Source organism: Salvelinus alpinus, chromosome 31 (assembly GCF_045679555.1).
Source record: "Salvelinus alpinus chromosome 31, SLU_Salpinus.1, whole genome shotgun sequence".
Taxonomy (NCBI): domain Eukaryota; kingdom Metazoa; phylum Chordata; class Actinopteri; order Salmoniformes; family Salmonidae; genus Salvelinus; species Salvelinus alpinus.
In genome coordinates this window covers 17,564,811-17,584,756 of record NC_092116.1, presented here as the reverse complement: position 1 = coordinate 17,584,756, position 19,946 = coordinate 17,564,811, and the positions used below count along the sequence as shown (strand labels likewise).

Here is a 19,946-nt window from a genome sequence, read left to right as displayed (position 1 = left end):
GTACATCAGGAGATTGGTTTACCAATGACTCCATGATCAACATTTAAAACCAGCTTTTATTCTTCCAGTAGCGGCAACTCCCAGTATGTCCTATCTTCTAATTAACATCACTTTGCATGCCCCTAAACATTAAAACAAAGGGCATAACACTTCACACACAATCTCCATTCTAATCACCACACCTCAACACTGTATGATAAAAGCACACCCCCGTGTCGCTCCTCTTTGAACTATTCGCCGTCTGACGAACAGAATAACACTTTCTCTGTAACAATAAATCCATAGCACTTACAGTACAATAAAACATATAAATATTCATAGCTCTTTATGAACTCTTCAAACAATCCAAACATGACAATTTAATTCACACAGTAACATCCATTTAGTCGATTCAAGTTTCATCAGTCAGATACATCTTATCAGGGACTGTTTGACCTCTGTGGTAGTCCACAGATGGTCTGCCTTCCAAACAATATCATAAATGGTGATTGAGTCATCACGCTGTGCTCCCACGCTAGTCAGTCGCCTTCACTCATTCTTCCAAGAAACAAGGAGGCATCTGTGCAGTGGGTAACGTGATATGCTGGTCTTTCTGTGAATTTTTGGGATCATGATACTGTGTCAAATCCACTGTTATTTTTCTAGAACTCTTTTTACTATACAGAAGTGAATCAACTTGTAACATAACAATATTATAATTGCAGAAACTAAACATGTACATTGATATAGGATCCACCCCTGCATGGTTTCTCCTTTGCTGTTTGCGTGACCTGCTGACTGCCCATTGAGCATGGATCCTTACTATCGTCTTCTGTAGTTTTCCATCACTTCCTCTCCTCTGTCTCTGTCTCTCCTCTGTCTCTGTCTCTCCTCTGTCTCTGTCTCTCCTCTGTCTTTGTCTCTCCTATGTCTCTGTCTCTCCTCTGTCTCTGTCTCTGTCTCTCCTCTGTCTCTGTCTCTGTCTCTGTCTCTCCTATGTCTCTGTCTCTGTCTCTCCTCTGTCTCTGTCTCTCCTCTGTCTCTGTCTCTGTCTCTCCTCTGTCTCTGTCTCTCCTCTGTCTCTCCTCTGTCTCTGTCTCTCCCCTGTCTCTCCTCTGTCTCTGTCTCTCCTATGTCTCTGTCTCTCCTCTGTCTCTGTCTCTCCTATGTCTCTGTCTCTCCTCTGTTTCGGTCTCTCCTATGTCTCTGTCTCTGTCTCTCCTCTGTCTCTGTCTCTGTCTCTCCTCTGTCTCTGTCTCTGTCTCTGTTTCTGTCTCTCCTCTGTTTCTGTCTCTCCTCTGTCTCTCCTCTGTCTCTGTCTCTCCTCTGTCTCTCCTCTGTCTCTGTTTCTGTCTCTCCTCTGTTTCTGTCTCTCATATGTCTCTGTCTCTCCTATGTCTCTGTCTCTCCTCTGTCTCTGTCTCTCCTATGTCTCTGTCTCTCCTCTGTCTCTGTCTCTGTCTCTCCTCTGTCTCTGTCTCTCCTCTGTCTCTGTCTCTCCTCTGTCTCTGTCTCTCCTCTGTCTCTGTCTCTCCTATGTCTCTGTCTCTCCTCTGTCTCTGTCTCTCCTATGTCTCTGTCTCTCCTCTGTCTCTCCTCTGTCTCTCCTCTGTCTCTCCTATGTCTCTGTCTCTCCTCTGTCTCTCCTATGTCTCTGTCTCTGTCTCTCCTATGTCTCTGTCTCTGTCTCTCCTCTGTCTCTGTCTCTCCTATGTCTCTGTCTCTGTCTTCTGTCTCTGTCTCTGTCTCTCCTCTGTCTCTGTCTCTGTCTCTCCTCTGTCTCTGTCTCTCCTCTGTCTCTGTCTCTCCTATTTCTCTGTCTCTCCTATGTCTCTGTCTCTCCTCTGTCTCTGTCTCTGTCTCTGTCTCTCCTATGTCTCTGTCTCTGCTATGTCTCTGTCTCTCCTATGTCTCTGTCTCTGTCTCTCCTCTGTCTCTGTCTCTCCTCTGTCTCTGTCTCTCCTATGTCTCTGTCTCTGTCTCTCCTCTGTCTCTGTCTCTCCTCTGTCTCTGTCTCTCCTCTGTCTCTGTCTCTCCTATGTCTCTGTCTCTCCTATGTCTCTGTCTCTCCTATGTCTCTGTCTCTCCTATGTCTCTGTCTCTGTCTCTCATATGTCTCTGTCTCTGTCTATCCTCTGTCTCTGTCTCCTCCATCTCCGTCTCTCCTCTGTCTCTGTGGGCAGCTTGTGTTACACTTGATGAATGGGTTCCATTAAGCAGATCTGTTGTGGCGGGCATGTTTGTGACTAATTCTGGGTTTACTGCTGCTATGGAAACCATTCGCAGGGTGTTTACACTGTGTTTTCATTCTCCCTAACTTGCTTGATTCTGTTGGTATATAGTACCTTGTTGTTTCTTTGTGTGGTGTGTAGAGGTAGATATATTTGCATGTCTGTCTGGCTCTAGCTTGTCCAACACTTTGACGTATTCTCATTGGTTGGATTGGTTTTCTAGGCCTTACAAGGAACATTAATACACACTCTGTTGAGTCACACTCTTCGACATGTCGACACGTTTCTGCATGACATTCACAATGTTTCTTTGAAGACTTGACACAGCTGCAATGCGTACTTTGTATGACAGACCATTCAATGTGTTATTTACTGATACTGATTTGATTTGATTTGAGGTGATATTATCCAAACATGACTTCTCTGGCAACACTTCCCATCATCCCTAGGGGGAAAGTTATTCTATTCATGTTTTTTTGTTGAAAAGCAGAGACAGACTCCTTACTCTCAAAACGTTTAGAGACACGTGTGATAACATGTACATAACGTGGGTCCCTAAATGAGTTGGAAGTAACCAGAGGGGCTGTCCGTCCGTTTTGGCACAGGGGTGTCCTGCGGCCCTCCTCTCCACGTGGCCAACGGGGTGGTGCGGGGGGCGGTGTTCCAGTTCGGGGACGTGGCCGTGTACTCGTGTTTCGGAGGGTATGCCGTGGAGGGCCACGGCAGGAGTATGTGTCTGGAAAACAGGACCTGGACCCCCCCTCCCGCCTGCAGAGGTAGAGAGACTGCACCCCTACTGCGACCTAAAAGGAGGGCATCCTGTCTACTCCTGACACCTTGCGTGCCCTTCCCCTCCGCTTCACCAGTCCCTTGTGCTGTACACACTCCCTACTCTGCCCGTACACACTTCCCACTTTACTTGTACATACTATAAAGATCGTAGGGTTGCCTAGGGATGCCTGTCTCTATGGCAGCGTCTGTTGGGTGGCTATGTGGTTTGAACCATCTCTATAAAGAAATGCAGTTTTTAGGATGCTGTCTTTATCCCAGTGCATGAAGTTGCATGGTCAAGGCCAATCACGGCATGACTTCCAGTATCATTATCTCTTTTCTATTAAACAGTACTAGCTATCTTAACTGACTGCTTTCTCTCCTATGGAGCCTCTCTACACGTCAGATGGGGACTGTTTGGAGGACGTCTCAGTACTTTGGCTTCAATCAGGTGTGTGTGTCTTCCTGTTCTCTCCAGCGGTGTGTTGGCTGCAGTGCCTGAACGGAGGGGTGTGTCACAGACCCAACACCTGTTCCTGTCCTGATGGGTGGATGGGCAGACTGTGTGAGGAACGTAAGTATTATCAATTACTCAATCAAATCAATTACTCAAACCAATCACATTTATTTTGGATGGATGGGCAGACTTGAGGAATGTGTGTGTGTGAGAGAGATTTTTATTGTTTATTTCACTTTTGTATATTATCTACTTCACTTGCTTTGGCAATGTTAACATATGTTTCCCATGCCAATAAAGCCCCTTCAATTGAAGTGAGATGTCAGTCCCTCCTCTCATCACAAATAAAGAGTCAGTCAGAGAAAGTGGATCCACACTGCAGCCAGGAACAGACTCACACTGTTTCACTGACTCTGGGGGAATTTACTCAGCTAGCTTTACACAGTCAGAGTAGAATAGTATGTACTCACATTAGATAGTCTAAAATCACAGAGACACATAAGGAAAATATTTCCCCATCTGTCTGAAAATGTTCACAGCCTTTTTGTGTACACCGTCTTCAGGGTTGGGTAGATTACTTACTAAATGTAATCTGTTACTAGTTACCTGTCCAAAATTGTAATCTGTAAAGTAACTTTGGGATTACCCAAACTCAGTAATGTAATCTGATTACATTCAGTTATTTTAGATTAAGGCATTAGAAGAAGACAAAAATGTATGTTACCATTTGAATGACATCTATTGCAGGATAAATCAATGTTAAAGTTTACATAGCTGGCCATATATGTATGTTAAATGTTACTTTATGGGTTGGTTATGTAGGCTTCTTCTTACCCATCACTTTCTACTACATATAATAATACGATAAAATTATATCCTTACATTAAAAACCAAAGTCTGTCAGAATTCCAGTCATTCCAATAGGACTTGGAAATATGGAAGAACAGATTAGCCAAATTGTTTAACCTGAGCATAATCCCAGAACTAAGGACTTATTAGCCAGCCCCACTCTGTTGTTTATGGTTTTGTTGTCATGGAGCACTGATTGGGCTCATTGATTCGAGTTGAAAAATGTATTCTGCGCTCACGGAATGGCATGCTTTCAGCACTACTAAAATTAATGTCCTATACTGCATTTGCTATAGGCCTATTGTTTACCTTTTTGTTGGTGACACTTTGATATCTTGATAATATGCAGCTGTTTAAAGGGCAAATCCACAGATGAAACGATAACAAAATGTTCGCCCCGCCTCTGTTTTGGTAAAAAGCTGAGGGATGGGCTTGGAAAAATGAAACCACTCTAATATTAATAGACAGAGCTATGGATGCAAGGACTGACCATCCATGATATCAAAATGATGGTTTTAACCATGTTATGAGGCTTTAACCATGTTATGAGGCTATACATTTACAATGTTTACAAACATTGGAGAAAAACAAGGTTATATTTTGGGTTCTCATGGAGTGTGACAGTTGAACTAAGCTCATGAGGCATTTATAAGTTATATTCTTCAAGTTTCAATGTATATATATATCATTTTTAAGTCCAAAAATGGATGTAGCAACTACAGATTGCCCCTTTAAGTCTATCAAAAGTGTGCGAGTTTGAGCATGTGTCCATTAGGCCTATGGATTTTTTTATCAGCATGAATTAGATTGAGCAATAAAAGCGCCACTTTTATTCCATAAGCTTGGATCTGCACTATGCAGCTGTTGCAAGAGCGCATTTTCACTGGCTGTCCACTGGTTTCAAAAACAATGATTGATCGGCACCTTAAACTTCTTGAATTCAACCATTATTGGGTTCAAATACACATTTAGATTTGTGAACAACCATCCACAACAACCACAATCCTTAAGGCGCAAATAGCTAAATGAGAGAGCAGCAGTGTGATTCACATCAATGTGCTATGTAGATATCAATAATAAGTGATATCCGTATCGCCGTAGACTACACCACTGCTGTCATCCTTACCTACAAGCGTTTATTCAAGTTGGATCATCTTTGGATGCCGACAGCAGTTGCACCATTGGAAGACATAGCTTGGACTGTAGACTACAAAAGTCTATTCCTGCTCTTTTCCAGCGATCCATCAAACACATTTGGTGTGTCATCATAGTGGTCTCTGACTTGTGGTCAGACTCTCTCAGGTGGAACAAATTGCCCCTTTTTTCAATGTTGATTTGAATGTCATTGAGAAACAGAGAAGTGTCAAAGATGTTTTTGATTACAATATTTTTGCTGGTAACGTAACGGATTTCAGTTACCTTTTTTTGTAATCCCTTACATGTAACGGATTACATGTAGTCTGTTACTCCCCAACCCTGTCTGTCTTCCCCAGTGAGAGAGGTTGAGTCTGAAACCCTATTCACACATTAGAGAGGTTGAGCCTGAAACGCTATTCACACAGTAGAGAGAGGATGAGCCTGAAACCCTATTCACACAGTAGAGAGAGATTGAGCCTGAAACCCTATTCACACAGTAGAGAGGTTGAGCCTGAAACCCTATTCACACAGTAGAGAGAGGATGAGCCTGAAACCCTATTCACACAGTAGAGAGAGGATGAGCCTGAAACCCTATTCACACAGTAGAGAGAGGATGAACCTGAAACCCTATTCACACAGTAGAGAGAAGATGAGCCTGAAACACTATTCACACAGTAGAGAGAAGATGAGCCTGAAACCCTATTCACACAGTAGAGAGAGGTTGAGCCTGAAACCCTATTCACACAGTAGAGAGAAGATGAGCCTGAAACCCTATTCACACAGTAGAGAGAAGATGAGCCTGAAACCCTATTCACACAGTAGAGAGAGGATGAACCTGAAACCCTATTCACACAGTAGAGAGAAGATGAGCCTGAAACCCTATTCACACAGTAGAGAGAGGTTGAGCCTGAAACCCTATTCACACAGTAGAGAGAGATTGAGCCTGAAACCCTATTCACACAGTAGAGAGGTTGAGCCTGAAACCATATTCACACAGTAGAGAGAGGTTGAGCCTGAAACCCTATTCACATAGTAGAGAGGATGAGCCTGAAACCCTATTCACACAATAGAGAGAGGTTGAGCCTGAAACCCTGTTCACACAGTAGAGAGAGGATGAACCTGAAACCCTATTCACACAGTAGAGAGAGGTTGAGCCTGAAACCCTATTCACACAGTAGAGAGAGGTTGAGCCTGAAACCCTATTCACACAGTAGAGAGAGGTTGAGCTCTGAAACCCTATTCACACAGTAGAGAGAGGTTGAGCCTGAAACCCTATCCACACAGTAGAGAGAGGTTGAGCCTGAAACCCTATTCACACAGTAGGAGGTGGTTGCGCCTGAAACCCTATTCACACAGTAGAGAGAGGTTGAGCCTGAAACCCTATTCACACAGTAGGAAGTGGTTGAGCCTGAAACCCTATTCACACAGTAGAGAGAGGTTGAGCCTGAAACCCTATTCACACAGTAGAGAGAGATTGAGCCTGAAACCCTATTCACACAGTAGAGAGGTTGACCCTGAAACCCTATTCACACAGTAGAGAGAGGTTGAGCCTGAAACCCTATTCACACAGTAGAGAGAGATTGAGCCTGAAACCCTATTCACACAGTAGAGAGGTTGAGCCTGAAATCCTATTCACACAGTAGAGAGAGGATGAGCCTGAAACCCTATTCACACAGTAGAGAGAGGATGAGCCTGAAACCCTATTCACACAGTAGAGAGAGGATGAACCTGAAACCCTATTCACACAGTAGAGAGAAGATGAGCCTGAAACCCTATTCACACAGTAGAGAGAAGATGAGCCTGAAACCCTATTCACACAGTAGAGAGAGGTTGAGCCTGAAACCCTATTCACACAGTAGAGAGAAGATGAGCCTGAAACCCTATTCACACAGTAGAGAGAAGATGAGCCTGAAACCCTATTCACACAGTAGAGAGAGGATGAACCTGAAACCCTATTCATACAGTAGAGAGAAGATGAGCCTGAAACCCTATTCACACAGTAGAGAGAGGTTGAGCCTGAAACCCTATTCACACAGTATAGAGAGATTGAGCCTGAAACCCTATTCACACAGTAGAGAGGTTGAGCCTGAAACCCTATTCACACAGTAGAGAGAGGTTGAGCCTGAAACCCTATTCACACAGTAGAGAGGATGAGCCTGAAACCCTATTCACACAATAGAGAGAGGTTGAGCCTGAAACCCTGTTCACACAGTAGAGAGAGGATGAGCCTGAAACCCTATTCACACAGTAGAGAGAGGTTGAGCCTGAAACCCTATTCACACAGTAGAGAGAGGTTGAGCCTGAAACCCAATTCACACAGTAGAGAGAGGTTGAGCCTGAAACCCTATTCACACAGTAGAGAGAGGTTGAGCCTGAAACCCTATCCACACAGTAGAGAGAGGTTGAGCCTGAAACCCTATTCACACAGTAGGAGGTGGTTGCGCCTGAAACCCTATTCACACAGTAGAGAGAGGTTGAGCCTGAAACCCTATTCACACAGTAGGAAGTGGTTGAGCCTGAAACCCTATTCACACAGTAGAGAGAGGTTGAGCCTGAAACCCTATTCACACAGTAGAGAGAGGTTGAACCTGAAACCCTATTCACACAGTAGAGAGAGGTTGAGCCTGAAACCCTATTCACACAGTAGAGAGAGATTGAGCCTGAAACCCTATTCACACAGTAGAGAGAGGTTGAGCCTGAAACCCTATTCACACAGTAGGAAGTGGTTGAGCCTGAAACCCTATTCACACAGTAGAGAGAGGTTGAGCCTGAAACACTATTCACACAGTAGAGAGAGGATGAGCCTGAAACCCTATTCACACAGTAGAGAGAGGTTGAACCTGAAACCCTATTCACACAGTAGAGAGTGGTTGAGCCTGAAACCCTATTCACACAGTAGAGAGAGGTTGAGCCTGAAACCCTATTCACACAGTAGAGAGAGGTTGAGCCTGAAACCCTATTCACACAGTAGAGAGAGGTTGAGCCTGAAACCCTATTCACACAGTAGAGAGGTTGAGCCTGAAACCCTATTCACACAGTAGAGAGAGGTGAGCCTGAAACCCTATTCACACAGTAGAGAGGATGAGCCTGAAACCCTATTCACACAGTAGAGAGAGGTTGAACCTGAAACCCTATTCACACAGTAGAGAGGTTGAGCCTGAAACCCTATTCACACAGTAGAGAGAGGTTGAGCCTGAAACCCTATTCACACAGTAGAGAGAGGTTGAGCCTGAAACCCTATTCACACAGTAGAGAGAGGTTGAACCTGAAACCCTATTCACACAGTAGAGAGTGGTTGAGCCTGAAACCCTATTCACACAGTAGAGAGAGGTTGAGCCTGAAACCCTATTCACACAGTAGAGAGAGGTTGAGCCTGAAACCCTATTCACACAGTAGAGAGAGGTTGAACCTGAAACCCTATTCACACAGTAGAGAGTGGTTGAGCCTGAAACCCTATTCACACAGTAGAGAGTGGTTGAGCCTGAAACCCTATTCACACAGTAGAGAGTGGTTGAGCCTGAAACCCTATTCACACAGTAGAGAGAGCACTACTTGATTGGCCTGTGGTGAAAAGTATTGCACTATATATACAGTGCATTCGGAAAGTATTCAGACCACTTGACTTTTTCCACATTATGTGACGTTACAGCCATATTCTAAAAGGGATTTTAAAAAACATTCTCATCAATCTACAAATAATATCCCATAATGCCAAAGAAAAAAAACGTTTTTTAAAACTTTTTGCAAATGTATACATTTTTTGCAAATTTAAAATTAAAAAAACTTCAACATCACATGTACATAAGTATTCAGACCCTTTACTCAGTACTTTGTTGAAGCACATTTGGCAGCAATTACAGCCTCGAGTCTTCTTGGGTATGACGCCACAAGCTTGGCACACCTGTATTTGGAGAGTTTCTCCCATTCTTCTATGCAGATTCTCTCAAGCTCTGCCAGGTTGGATGGGGAGCGTCACTGCACAGCTATTTGAGCGCTCTGGAGCAGGTTTTCATCTCTCTGTACTTTGCTCTGTTCATCTTTCCCTCGATCCTATCTAGTCTCCCAGTCCCTACCGCTGAATAACATCCCCACTGCATGATGCTGCCTTTGTTTCATCAGACCAGAGAATCTTGTTTCTTGTGGTCTGACAATCCTTTGGCAAACTCCAAGCGGGCTGTCATGTGCATTTTACTGAGGAGTGGCTTCCATCTGGCCACTCTACCATAACGGCCTGATTGGTGGAGTGCTGCAGAGATGGTTGTCCTTCTGGAAGGTTCTCCCATCTCCACATAGGAACTCTGGAGCTCTATCAGAGTGGCAATCAGGTTCTTGGTCACCTCCCTGACCAAAGCCCTTCTCCCCCAATTGATCAGTTTGGCCGGGTGGCCAGCTCTAGGAAGAGTCTTGGTGGTTCCAAACTTCTTCCATGTAAGAACGATGGAGGCCACTGTGTTCTTGAGGATCTTCAATGCTGCTGACATTTTTTGGTATCTTTCTGGTATCGACACAATCCTGTCTCGGAGCTCAACGGACAATTATTTCGACCTCATGGCTTGGTTTTTGCTCTGACATGCACTGTCAACTGTGGGACCTTACATAGACAGGTGTGTGCCTTTCCAAATCATGTCCAATCAATTGAATTTACCACAGGTGGACTCCAATCAAGTTGTAAAACCTCTCAAGGAGGATCAAAGATGCACCTGAACTCAATTTCGAGTCTCATAGCAAAGGGTCTGAATAGTTATATAAATAAGGTATTTCTTTTTTATACATTTGCAAAAATGTATACCAAACCTGTTTTCGCCATGTCATAATGGGGTATTGTGTGTAGATTGATGAGGAAAGTTTTTTATTGAACCCATTTTAGAATGAGGCTGTAAAGTAACAAAATGTGGGAAAAGGGAAGGGGTCTGAATTCTTTCAGAATGCACTGTACACAGCAGAGTAGTACACTATATAGAGAATTAGGGTGGCATGTTGGACGTAGCCAGAGAGAAAGCTGCTTTTTGACCACCGCTTCCTACCCACAACACACACAGCTTGCCTGTGTTGAATGACCCCAGAGGTTTAGTCAGTGCGGTGAAACACATAATTGTTGATGACTCATCATGTGGTGATGGCTTCCAGTTTATGTTTGTGTCTCTCCTCCAATCAAATCACAGCTATCTGCATCCTGCCGTGTCTGAACGGCGGGCGGTGCGCGGCACCCTACCAGTGCGAGTGTCCCACGGGCTGGACGGGGACGCGCTGTCACAGTGGTAAGTATGTGAGAGTGTGTCACAGCGGTGGGTGTGTATGTGTTGTCTTATTTTGTTGGTGAGGAGTGCGTGTGTGCGTTTGTGTTTGTTTCACAGTGGTGAGTGTGTGTGTGTGTGGTTCAGTGAGTGTGAGGGGGGGGCTCATTGATGTGAGACACAGGTGTGTCCCTAATTTATTAACTCTTGAGAGTGTGTCCACTTTGTGACTACAATATAAGCATACAGTAGGGGCCTTAGCTTGTGTGGAATGTTTAATAAGACTTTTGTAAGGAAAATATTATCTTGTGGCCTCTAGGGAGATGGGAGATAGGGACGTCACCAGGTTGTCACTGATAAAAGCAGTGAAGCAAAAATCATTAAATGAAGCTTTTGAAATAGGATTTTGAAAAAGAAGCTGCAGATATTTTAGCAAGTTATCTTACTTTGAGCTGTCTCAAAACTACTTCAGTTACCAGATAACTTTGAGTTTTCTTAAACACTTTTTCATAAAAGAAGTATTAGGAGTTTTTTCCCCCACACCTCATAGTTAGAATGGAGACCTTGTAGGTGCTTAGTATAAATGCAGTATTGTGTTCTAGGCTGGTAATGATTTGTCAGACTCCAGAGCATCGAAGCTATAAAACCAAGACATTGCAACCCGTTACTCCCACTGACCTTTGTCGATAGCACCTGATAAATTCACGGCAACAATGTTATTGAGAGCAGTAGCAACATATTTGCAGTTCTCCATGCTAACTTTATATTTCAGAGAAAAACTGCAGTAGAAAGGATTATCTACGCATAACGAGCAGCTCATTTTATAGACCCGAGATGCTACACCGCAGAACAATATGTCCAGCCCCCATTATCTCAGCCCATCATGGCTAGTGGGAAGGTTCTTGGCTTTCTCTTTGGCTAAACCAACTAGGCTCATAATATATCAACTTTATTCGTATTTACAGATGGCATAAACGTTTGTTAGTAAGTCACATGAAAGTTCATATGTTCGAGAAGGCATTTCTGCCAAAAAACGCATTTTGATAAAAAAAATGACGTTCAAATGGCTCTCCTGTGAAGTCGTGACTTGTGACGTCTGCCTAGTTTCCTGAATCGAGGAAACATATGGACAGGAGTGAAGGGGGAATTTTAAGTGACATCAGGGAGAGAATGAATGATCCGAGGTACTTGTCCATCCATTCTGTGTCAGCGTGCGTCATACTGTAGGCTACTGTTGCCGTAGTAATGCACGTCTGTGACAACCGAGCGCTTGCAGTGACAGGCATTGCTCTTAAACAGAGTCCAAAGCAACCACTACTATCATCGTAGAAGCATGGACTGAAACATGATCCTTTCCTATAGACAGACTACCTCTTGGATTGTTAGGCATACTGTTCAATTCAATTCCATACAACTTTATTAATCCCCGAAGGGCAGTTAGAAGGGCCTCGTCAGTGAGTGGCGACAACATAATGTCTACTGTACAGTATGCCAGTGTGCTTTGGTTCTCTCAGACATGATGACATCAGTTGTTGACGCAGTAAATACTGAAACAAAGCCACTAATACCTTTCTTCTCTTTTTCTGTTCAATCATTACATTTTACATTTAAGTCATTTAGCAGATGCTCTTATCCAGAGCGACTTACAAATTGGTGGATTCACCTTATGATATCCAGTGGAACAACCACTTTACAATAGTGCATCTAACTCTTTTAAGGGGGGGGGGGGTTAGAAGGATTACTTTATCCTATCCTAGGTCCTCTTTATGTTTGAAATAAATGTTTGTATGCATTTCAGGAGAATATGGATGTGGAAAACACCGTTTTGATAGTGTTTCCCTAGAAAAAGGGTGTGACCAAGTTATTCTGCCCAGAGGGAAGACCGCATTGCAAGTTCGCCTGAGTAACCAAGGGTTCTACCAGGAAACATCTGTTATTATGAGGAAGTCGTGTAGATGAGATTCTGACCCTTACTGAAAGTGTGGGTGTGTGTGTCCACACCTTCTCCCTGTTACTCATTTACTCAAAGGCAGGGGCGCAACTTTCACATTCTGAAATTGCATTTTTGTCCCCGCCCAGTTTTATAATTGGAAAGTGATACAAAACGAGGCAACAGTGTGCTTTTGGACCATGCAGATGCCTCCAAGCGGTCGGGTAGGCTGTCTGGAGGAAAAATATAATTCTAAAACCGAAGTTGCTCTCCTGGTCAAAGGCAATAACTGCCTCAGCCTTAGGATAGTTCTGGGTCAGGTGCAAAGCTGATAGACCTGAGTGTGTGTGTGTATATGTATATACAGTGGGGCAAAAAAGTATTTAGTCAGCCACCAATTGTGCAAGTTCTCCCACTTAAAAAGATGAGAGAGGCCTGTAATTTTCATCATAGGTACACTTCAACTATGACAGACAAAATGAGAAAAAGAAATCCAGAAAATCACATTGTAGGATTTTTTATGAATTTATTTGCAAATTATGGTGGAATATGTATATGTTGAATGGTTTACGGCTGTATTGACAGTGTGTGTGTGTGTGTGTGGTGTGTGTGTGTACAGTATATGTACAGTACTGTATATATATGTTGAATGGTTTACGGCTGTATTGACAGTGTGTGTGTGTGTGGTGTGTGTGTGTACAGTATATGTACAGTACTGTATATATATGTTGAATGGTTTACGGCTGTATTGACAGTGTGTGTGTGTGTGGTGTGTGTGTGTACAGTATATGTACAGTACTGTATATATATGTTGATCAGTTTACAGTTGTATTGACTGTGTGTGTGTGTGTGTGTGTGTGTGTGTGTATATGTATATATATGTTGATCAGTTTACAGTTGTATTGACTGTGTGTGTGTGTGTGTGTGTGTGTGTGTGTGTGTGTATATGTATATATATGTTGATCAGTTTACAGTTGTATTGACTGTGTGTGTGTGTGTGTATATGTATATATATGTTGATCAGTTTACAGTTGTATTGACTGTGTGTGTGTGTGTGTGTGTGTGTGTGTGTGTGTGTGTGTGTATATGTATATATATGTTGATCAGTTTACAGTTGTATTGACTGTGTGTGTGTGTGTGTGTGTGTGTGTGTATATGTATATATATGTTGATCAGTTTACAGTTGTATTGACTGTGTGTGTGTGTGTGTGTGTGTGTGTGTGTGTGTGTGTGTATATGTATATATATGTTGCTCAGTTTACATTTGTATTGCCTGTGTGTGTGTGTGTGTGTATATGTATATATATGTTGATCAGTTTACAGTTGTATTGACTGTGTGTGTGTGTGTGTGTGTGTGTGTGTGTGTGTGTGTGTATATGTATATATATGTTGATCAGTTTACAGTTGTATTGACTGTGTGTGTGTGTGTGTGTGTGTGTGTGTGTGTATATGTATATATATGTTGAATGGTTTACGGCTGTATTGACAGTGTGTGTGTGTGTGTGGTGTGTGTGTGTACAGTATATGTACAGTACTGTATATATATGTTGATGTTTACGGTTGTATTGACTGTGTGTGTGTGTGTGTGTGTGTGTGTGTGTGTGTGTGTGTGTGTGTGTGTGTGTGTGTGTGTGTATATGTATATATATGTTGATCAGTTTACAGTTGTATTGACTGTGTGTGTGTGTATATGTATATATATGTTGATCAGTTTACAGTTGTATTGACTGTGTGTGTTTTCACAGCGGTGTGCTCGTCGTCCTGTCTGAACGGTGGGAGGTGCATCAGGCCTAACAGGTGTCACTGCAGTCCAGGGTGGAGCGGGCACGACTGCTCTAGGTGACAACCCCCCCCCCACACACACACAGTCTTGTACAGCTAACCTTGTGGGGACATACAGTTCAGTCCATTCAAAATCCTATTTTCCCTAACCCCTAACCCTAAACCTAACCCTAATCCTAACCCGTACTCTTACCCTAACCCTAACCCTAACCTTAACCCTAACCCTAACCCAAAAACCTAAACTTTATCCTAACCCTAAACCTAACCCTAGCTCCTAACCCTAACCCTACAACTAACCTTAACCCTTAACCCTAACCCAAAAACCTAAACTTTATCCTAACCCTAAACCTAACCCTAGCTCTTAACCCTAACCCTACAACTAACCCTAGCTCCTAACCTTAATATTTAACTTAATTCTAACCCTAACACTAATTCTAACCTTAACCCTAAACCCCCTAGAAATAGCATTTGACCTTGTGGGGACTAACAAAATGTCCCCAGTTGGTCAATTTTTACTTTGTTTACTATTCTTGTAGGGACTTCTGGTCCCCACAAGAATAGTTAGAAGAAGAAAAAAAAAGAAGAAAAAACACACACACACACACACACACACACACACACACACACACACACACACACACACACACACACACACACACACACACACACACACACACACACACACACACACACACACACACACACACACACACACACACACACACACACACACACACACACACACACACACACACACACACACACACTACTACCAGACCTCTCTGTACTACCAGACCTCTCTGCACTACCAGACCTCTCTGTACTACCAGACCTCTCTGTACTACCAGACCTCTCTGTACTACCACCAGACCTCTCTGTACTACCAGACCTCTCTGTACTACCAGACCTCTCTGTACTACCACCATACCTCTCTGTACTACCAGACCTCTCTGTACTACCAGACCTCTCTGTACTACCAGACCTCTCTGTACTACCAGACCTCTCTGTACTACCACCAGACCTCTCTGTACTACCACCAGACCTCTCTGTACTACCACCAGACCTCTCTGTACTACCAGACCTCTCTGTACTACCACCAGACCTCTCTGTACTACCAGACCTCTCTGTACTACCAGACCTCTCTGTACTACCAGACCTCTCTGTACTACCACCAGACCTCTCTGTACTACCAGACCTCTCTGTACTACCAGACCTCTCTGTACTACCAGACCTCTCTGTACTACCAGACCTCTCTGTACTACCAGACCTCTCTGTACTACCAGACCTCTCTGTACTACCAGACCTCTCTGTACTACCCAGACCTCTCTGTACTACCCAGACTTCTCTGTACTACCAGACCTCTCTGTACTACCAGACCTCTCTGCACTACCAGCCCTCTCTGTACTACCAGACCTCTCTGTACTACCAGACCTCTCTGTACTACCAGACCTCTCTGTACTACCAGACCTCTCTGTACTACCAGACCTCTCTGTACTACCAGACCTCTCTGTACTACCAGACCTCTCTGTACTACCAGACCTCTCTATACTACCAGACCGTACGGTACTACCAGACCTCTCTATACTACCAGACCTCTCTATACTACCAGACCTCTCTGTACTACCAGACCTCTCTGTACTACCAGACCTCTCTGTACTACCAGACCTCTCTGTACTACCAGACCTCTCTATACTACCAGACCTCTCTGTACTACCAGACCTCTCTATACTACCAGACCTCTCTGTACTACCAGACCTCTCTGTACTACCAGACCTCTCTATACTACCAGACCTCTCTATACTACCAGACCTCTCTATACTACCAGACGTCTCTGTACTACCAGACCTCTCTATACTACCAGACCTCTCTATACTACCAGACCTCTCTATACTACCAGACCTCTCTGTACTACCAGACCTCTCTATACTACCAGACCTCTCTATACTACCAGACCTCTCTATACTACCAGACCTCTCTATACTACCAGACCTCTCTATACTACCAGACCTCTCTATACTACCAGACCTCTCTGTACTACCAGACCTCTCTGTACTACCAGACCTCTCTATACTACCAGACCTCTCTATACTACCAGACCTCTCTGTACTACCAGACCTCTCTGTACTACCAGACCTCTCTGTACTACCAGACCTCTCTGTACTACCAGACCTCTCTGTACTACCAGACCTCTCTGTACTACCAGACCTCTCTATACTACCAGACCTCTCTGTACTACCAGACCTCTCTGTACTACCAGACCTCTCTGTACTACCAGACCTCTCTGTACTACCAGACCTCTCTTTACTACCAGACCTCTCTGTACTACCAGACCTCTCTGCACTACCAGACCTCTCTGTACTACCAGACCGTACGGTACTACTTGATCACACACAGATCAAAATATGTCAGGAACATCTCTAGTCAGGAATGACAAATCATAACATTAATAATGCTCATAAGGAAATCATTATCTCTCCTCTCTTCCCCTTATCCTGAATGAGGCCTAGTTTGTGTCTGTGTCATCATTTGAAGGAAACCATAGTACAGCAATACAAAGTGACCTACTATACAATCTCTCTGTAAATTGAGGCACTCTCACCAGACCTAGGCTCAAACAATATTTGAAATAATTGAAAATACTTTACCGGCAGTGCTTGATTGAACATGCCTGGCATAATCAACCAATAGAATAGTCCCAAAACTGCAAACCCGCCCATGGCACTATTGGCAGGCTAGAGCAGACACTCAAAGTATTTGTAAGGTTTCATGTAGTATTTGAACCCAGGTCTGTGTCTCAGCTCAGCTCTCCCTCTCTGTCTGTTGGAGTTGGGCCAAGGTATGGCTGGACAGAGAGGTTCAGTACTAACTGGGCACATACAGTGCATTCTGAAAGTATTCAGACCTCTTCCATTTTTTCACATTTTGTTACTTTACAGCCTTATTCTAAAATGGATTAAATAAAATAAAAATCCTCATTAATAACCTACAATGACAATAACCTATAATGACGAAGAGGAAACAGGTTTGAAGATTTTTTATCTAATTTCATACAAATAAAAAACAGAAAAACCTTATTTACACAACTATTCAGACCCTTTGCTATGAGACTCGAAATTGAGCTCAGGTGCATCCTGTTTGCATTGATCATCTTTGAGAGGTTTTACAACTTGATTGGAGTCCACCTGTGGTAAATTCAATTGATTGGACATGATTTGGAAAGGCACACACCTGTCTATATAACGTCCCACAGTTGACAGTGCATGTCAGAGCAAAAACCAAGCCATGAGGTCGAAATAATTGTCCGTTGAGCTCCGAGACAGGATTGTGTCGAGGCACCGACATAGGGAAGGGTAACAAAACATTTCTGCAGCATTGAAGGTTCCCAAGAACACAGTGGCCTCCATCATTCTTAAATGGAAGAAGTTTGGAATCACCAAGACTCTTCCTGAAGCTGGCCGCCCGGCCAAACTGAGCAATTGGTGGAGTAGGGCCTAGATCAGGGAGATGACCAAGTACCCAATGGTCACTCTGACAGAGCTCCAGAGTTCCTCTGTGCAGATGGGAGAACCTTCCAGAAGGACAACCATCTCTGCAGCACTCCACCAATCAGGCATTTATGATAGAGTGGGCACACGGAAACCACTCCTCAGTAAAAGGCACATGACAGACCGCTTGGAGTTTGCCAAAAGGCACCTAAAGAATCTCAGACCATGAGAAACAACATTCTCTGGTCTGATGAAACCAAGATTGAACTCTTTGGCCTGAATGCCAAGCGTCACTTCTGGAGGAAACCTGGCACCATCCCTACGGTGAAGCATGGTGGTGGCAGCATCATGCTGTGGGGATGTTTTTCAGTGGCAGGGACTGGGAGACAAGTCAGGATCAAGGGAAAGATAAACGGAGCAGAGTACAGAGAGATCCTTGATGAACACCTGCTCCAGAGTGCTCAGGACCTCAGACTGGGGTGACGGTTCACCTTCCAACAGGACAACGACCCTAAGCACACAGGCAAGACAATGCAGGAGTGGCTTCGGGACAAGACTCTGAATGTCCTTGACTGGCTCAGCCAGAGCCCAGACTTGAACCCGATCGAACATATCTAGAGATAGCGGTGCAGCAACTCTCCCCATCCAACCTGACAGAGCTTGAGAGGATCTGCAGAGAAGAATGGGAGAAACTCCCCAAATACAGGTGTGCCAAGCTTGTAGTGTCATAGCCAAGAATACTTAAGGCTGTAATCGCTGTCAAAGGTGCTTCAACAAAGTACTGAGTAAAGGCTCTGAATACTTATGTAAATGTGATATTTCAGTTTTTTATATATATATATACATGTGCAAAAATGTGTAAAAAACTGTTTGTTACTTTGTCATTATAGGGTATTGTGTGTAGATTGATGAGGGGAAATAACAATTTAATCCATTTTAGACAAGGCTGTAACGTAACAAAATGTGGAAAAAGTGAAAGGGTCTGAATACTTTCCGAATGCTCTGTATGTGATTTAATGGGACGATGTACAGTATCTGGTTGACTGCACCACTCTAACAGAGAAAGCTCTCCTAATCTGACTGAACATCTAGCTAAAGATAGTGTCAGGAAATGTTTTTCCAGGTAAAAACTCTAATTCCAATGTACTGCAAAACTCAAGGCTGACAGATATAACTGAATGAGAAAACCTCTCTCTCACTTCTGATTGGACTCTGCAGAAAACCATTTGGTTGAGGAAACCATGAGCCACACTGCAGGGCTATCCATCCATTGTGATGCCACTATCCATCCATTGTGATGCAAATATCCATCCATTGTGATGCCACTATCCATCCATTGTGATGCCACTATCCATCCATTGTGATGCCACTATCCATCCATTGTGATGCTCACTGGGAAAACAGCCAACTGGGCTTTCACAAACCCCAACAGTCAGATCAAAACAGGCACCGAGTAGTTTATAACTACGGGACTAATGGCAATGTTTTCTACATTTCAAATATCAAGCCAGAAGTAAAAGGTTTTGAAAATGACAAATGATGTTAGTCTAATAGTCTTTTTAATTTTCTCTCAACTTTACAGGAAAAGGAAAACAGGATATTTTAATATTTAAGTCCATTCAACGTGAAAGAAGATTTTGCTCTCCATGAAGGGAATTTTGTGTAATTATTTCATAATTGTAAACCATGAATTCTGTCCCCCACCCCTCCCAGGGAAACAAAACAGATACATTTTGTAAAATAAAGCTGTATTTTTTCATATAGAAAATTAACAGTATTAAATATGCTGCTATACTGGTATGATGTGTAAAAACGATGTGATTGTCCAATGTATATGTGTAAACTATTCTCACGTTTTTATTAAAGCATAAAATACAACTGAATCGGTTCCATTCACTCCAACTGTATATTTCTCAATGTATTTCAGAGCCAAGCCTATGTGAGCAAGTGAATGGCATCAGATTGCTATATCGTATGATTAGCTGATGTGTTAAACACCTAAGTGTTTGCAAGATCTGGCAGGCGTCTGCAATGTAGTTGGGCTGGAACGCCACTAGTATCTCATCTGCCCCTGAACAAGGCAGTTAACCC

General features: G+C 43.4%; 1 protein-coding gene across 2 annotated transcripts in view; it reads left to right on the top strand.

Annotated features, from left to right (window-relative positions):
• Positions 1-19,738, top strand: part of LOC139561737 (sushi, von Willebrand factor type A, EGF and pentraxin domain-containing protein 1-like) — a 207,787-nt gene extending 188,049 nt beyond the window's left edge. The window contains exons 46-50 of one of the 2 annotated variants that reach the window (XM_071379003.1): positions 2,816-2,986; positions 3,460-3,555; positions 10,587-10,682; positions 14,334-14,427; positions 19,438-19,738. In XM_071379003.1, coding sequence (XP_071235104.1) covers positions 2,816-2,986; positions 3,460-3,555; positions 10,587-10,682; positions 14,334-14,427; positions 19,438-19,468 — 488 coding nt within the window. In that variant the 3' untranslated portion in view covers positions 19,469-19,738. The remainder of the gene's footprint in view (positions 1-2,815; positions 2,987-3,459; positions 3,556-10,586; positions 10,683-14,333; positions 14,428-19,437) is intronic. The other variant, XM_071379004.1, reaches the window with a different exon arrangement.
• Positions 19,739-19,946: the final 208 nt, after the last annotated feature.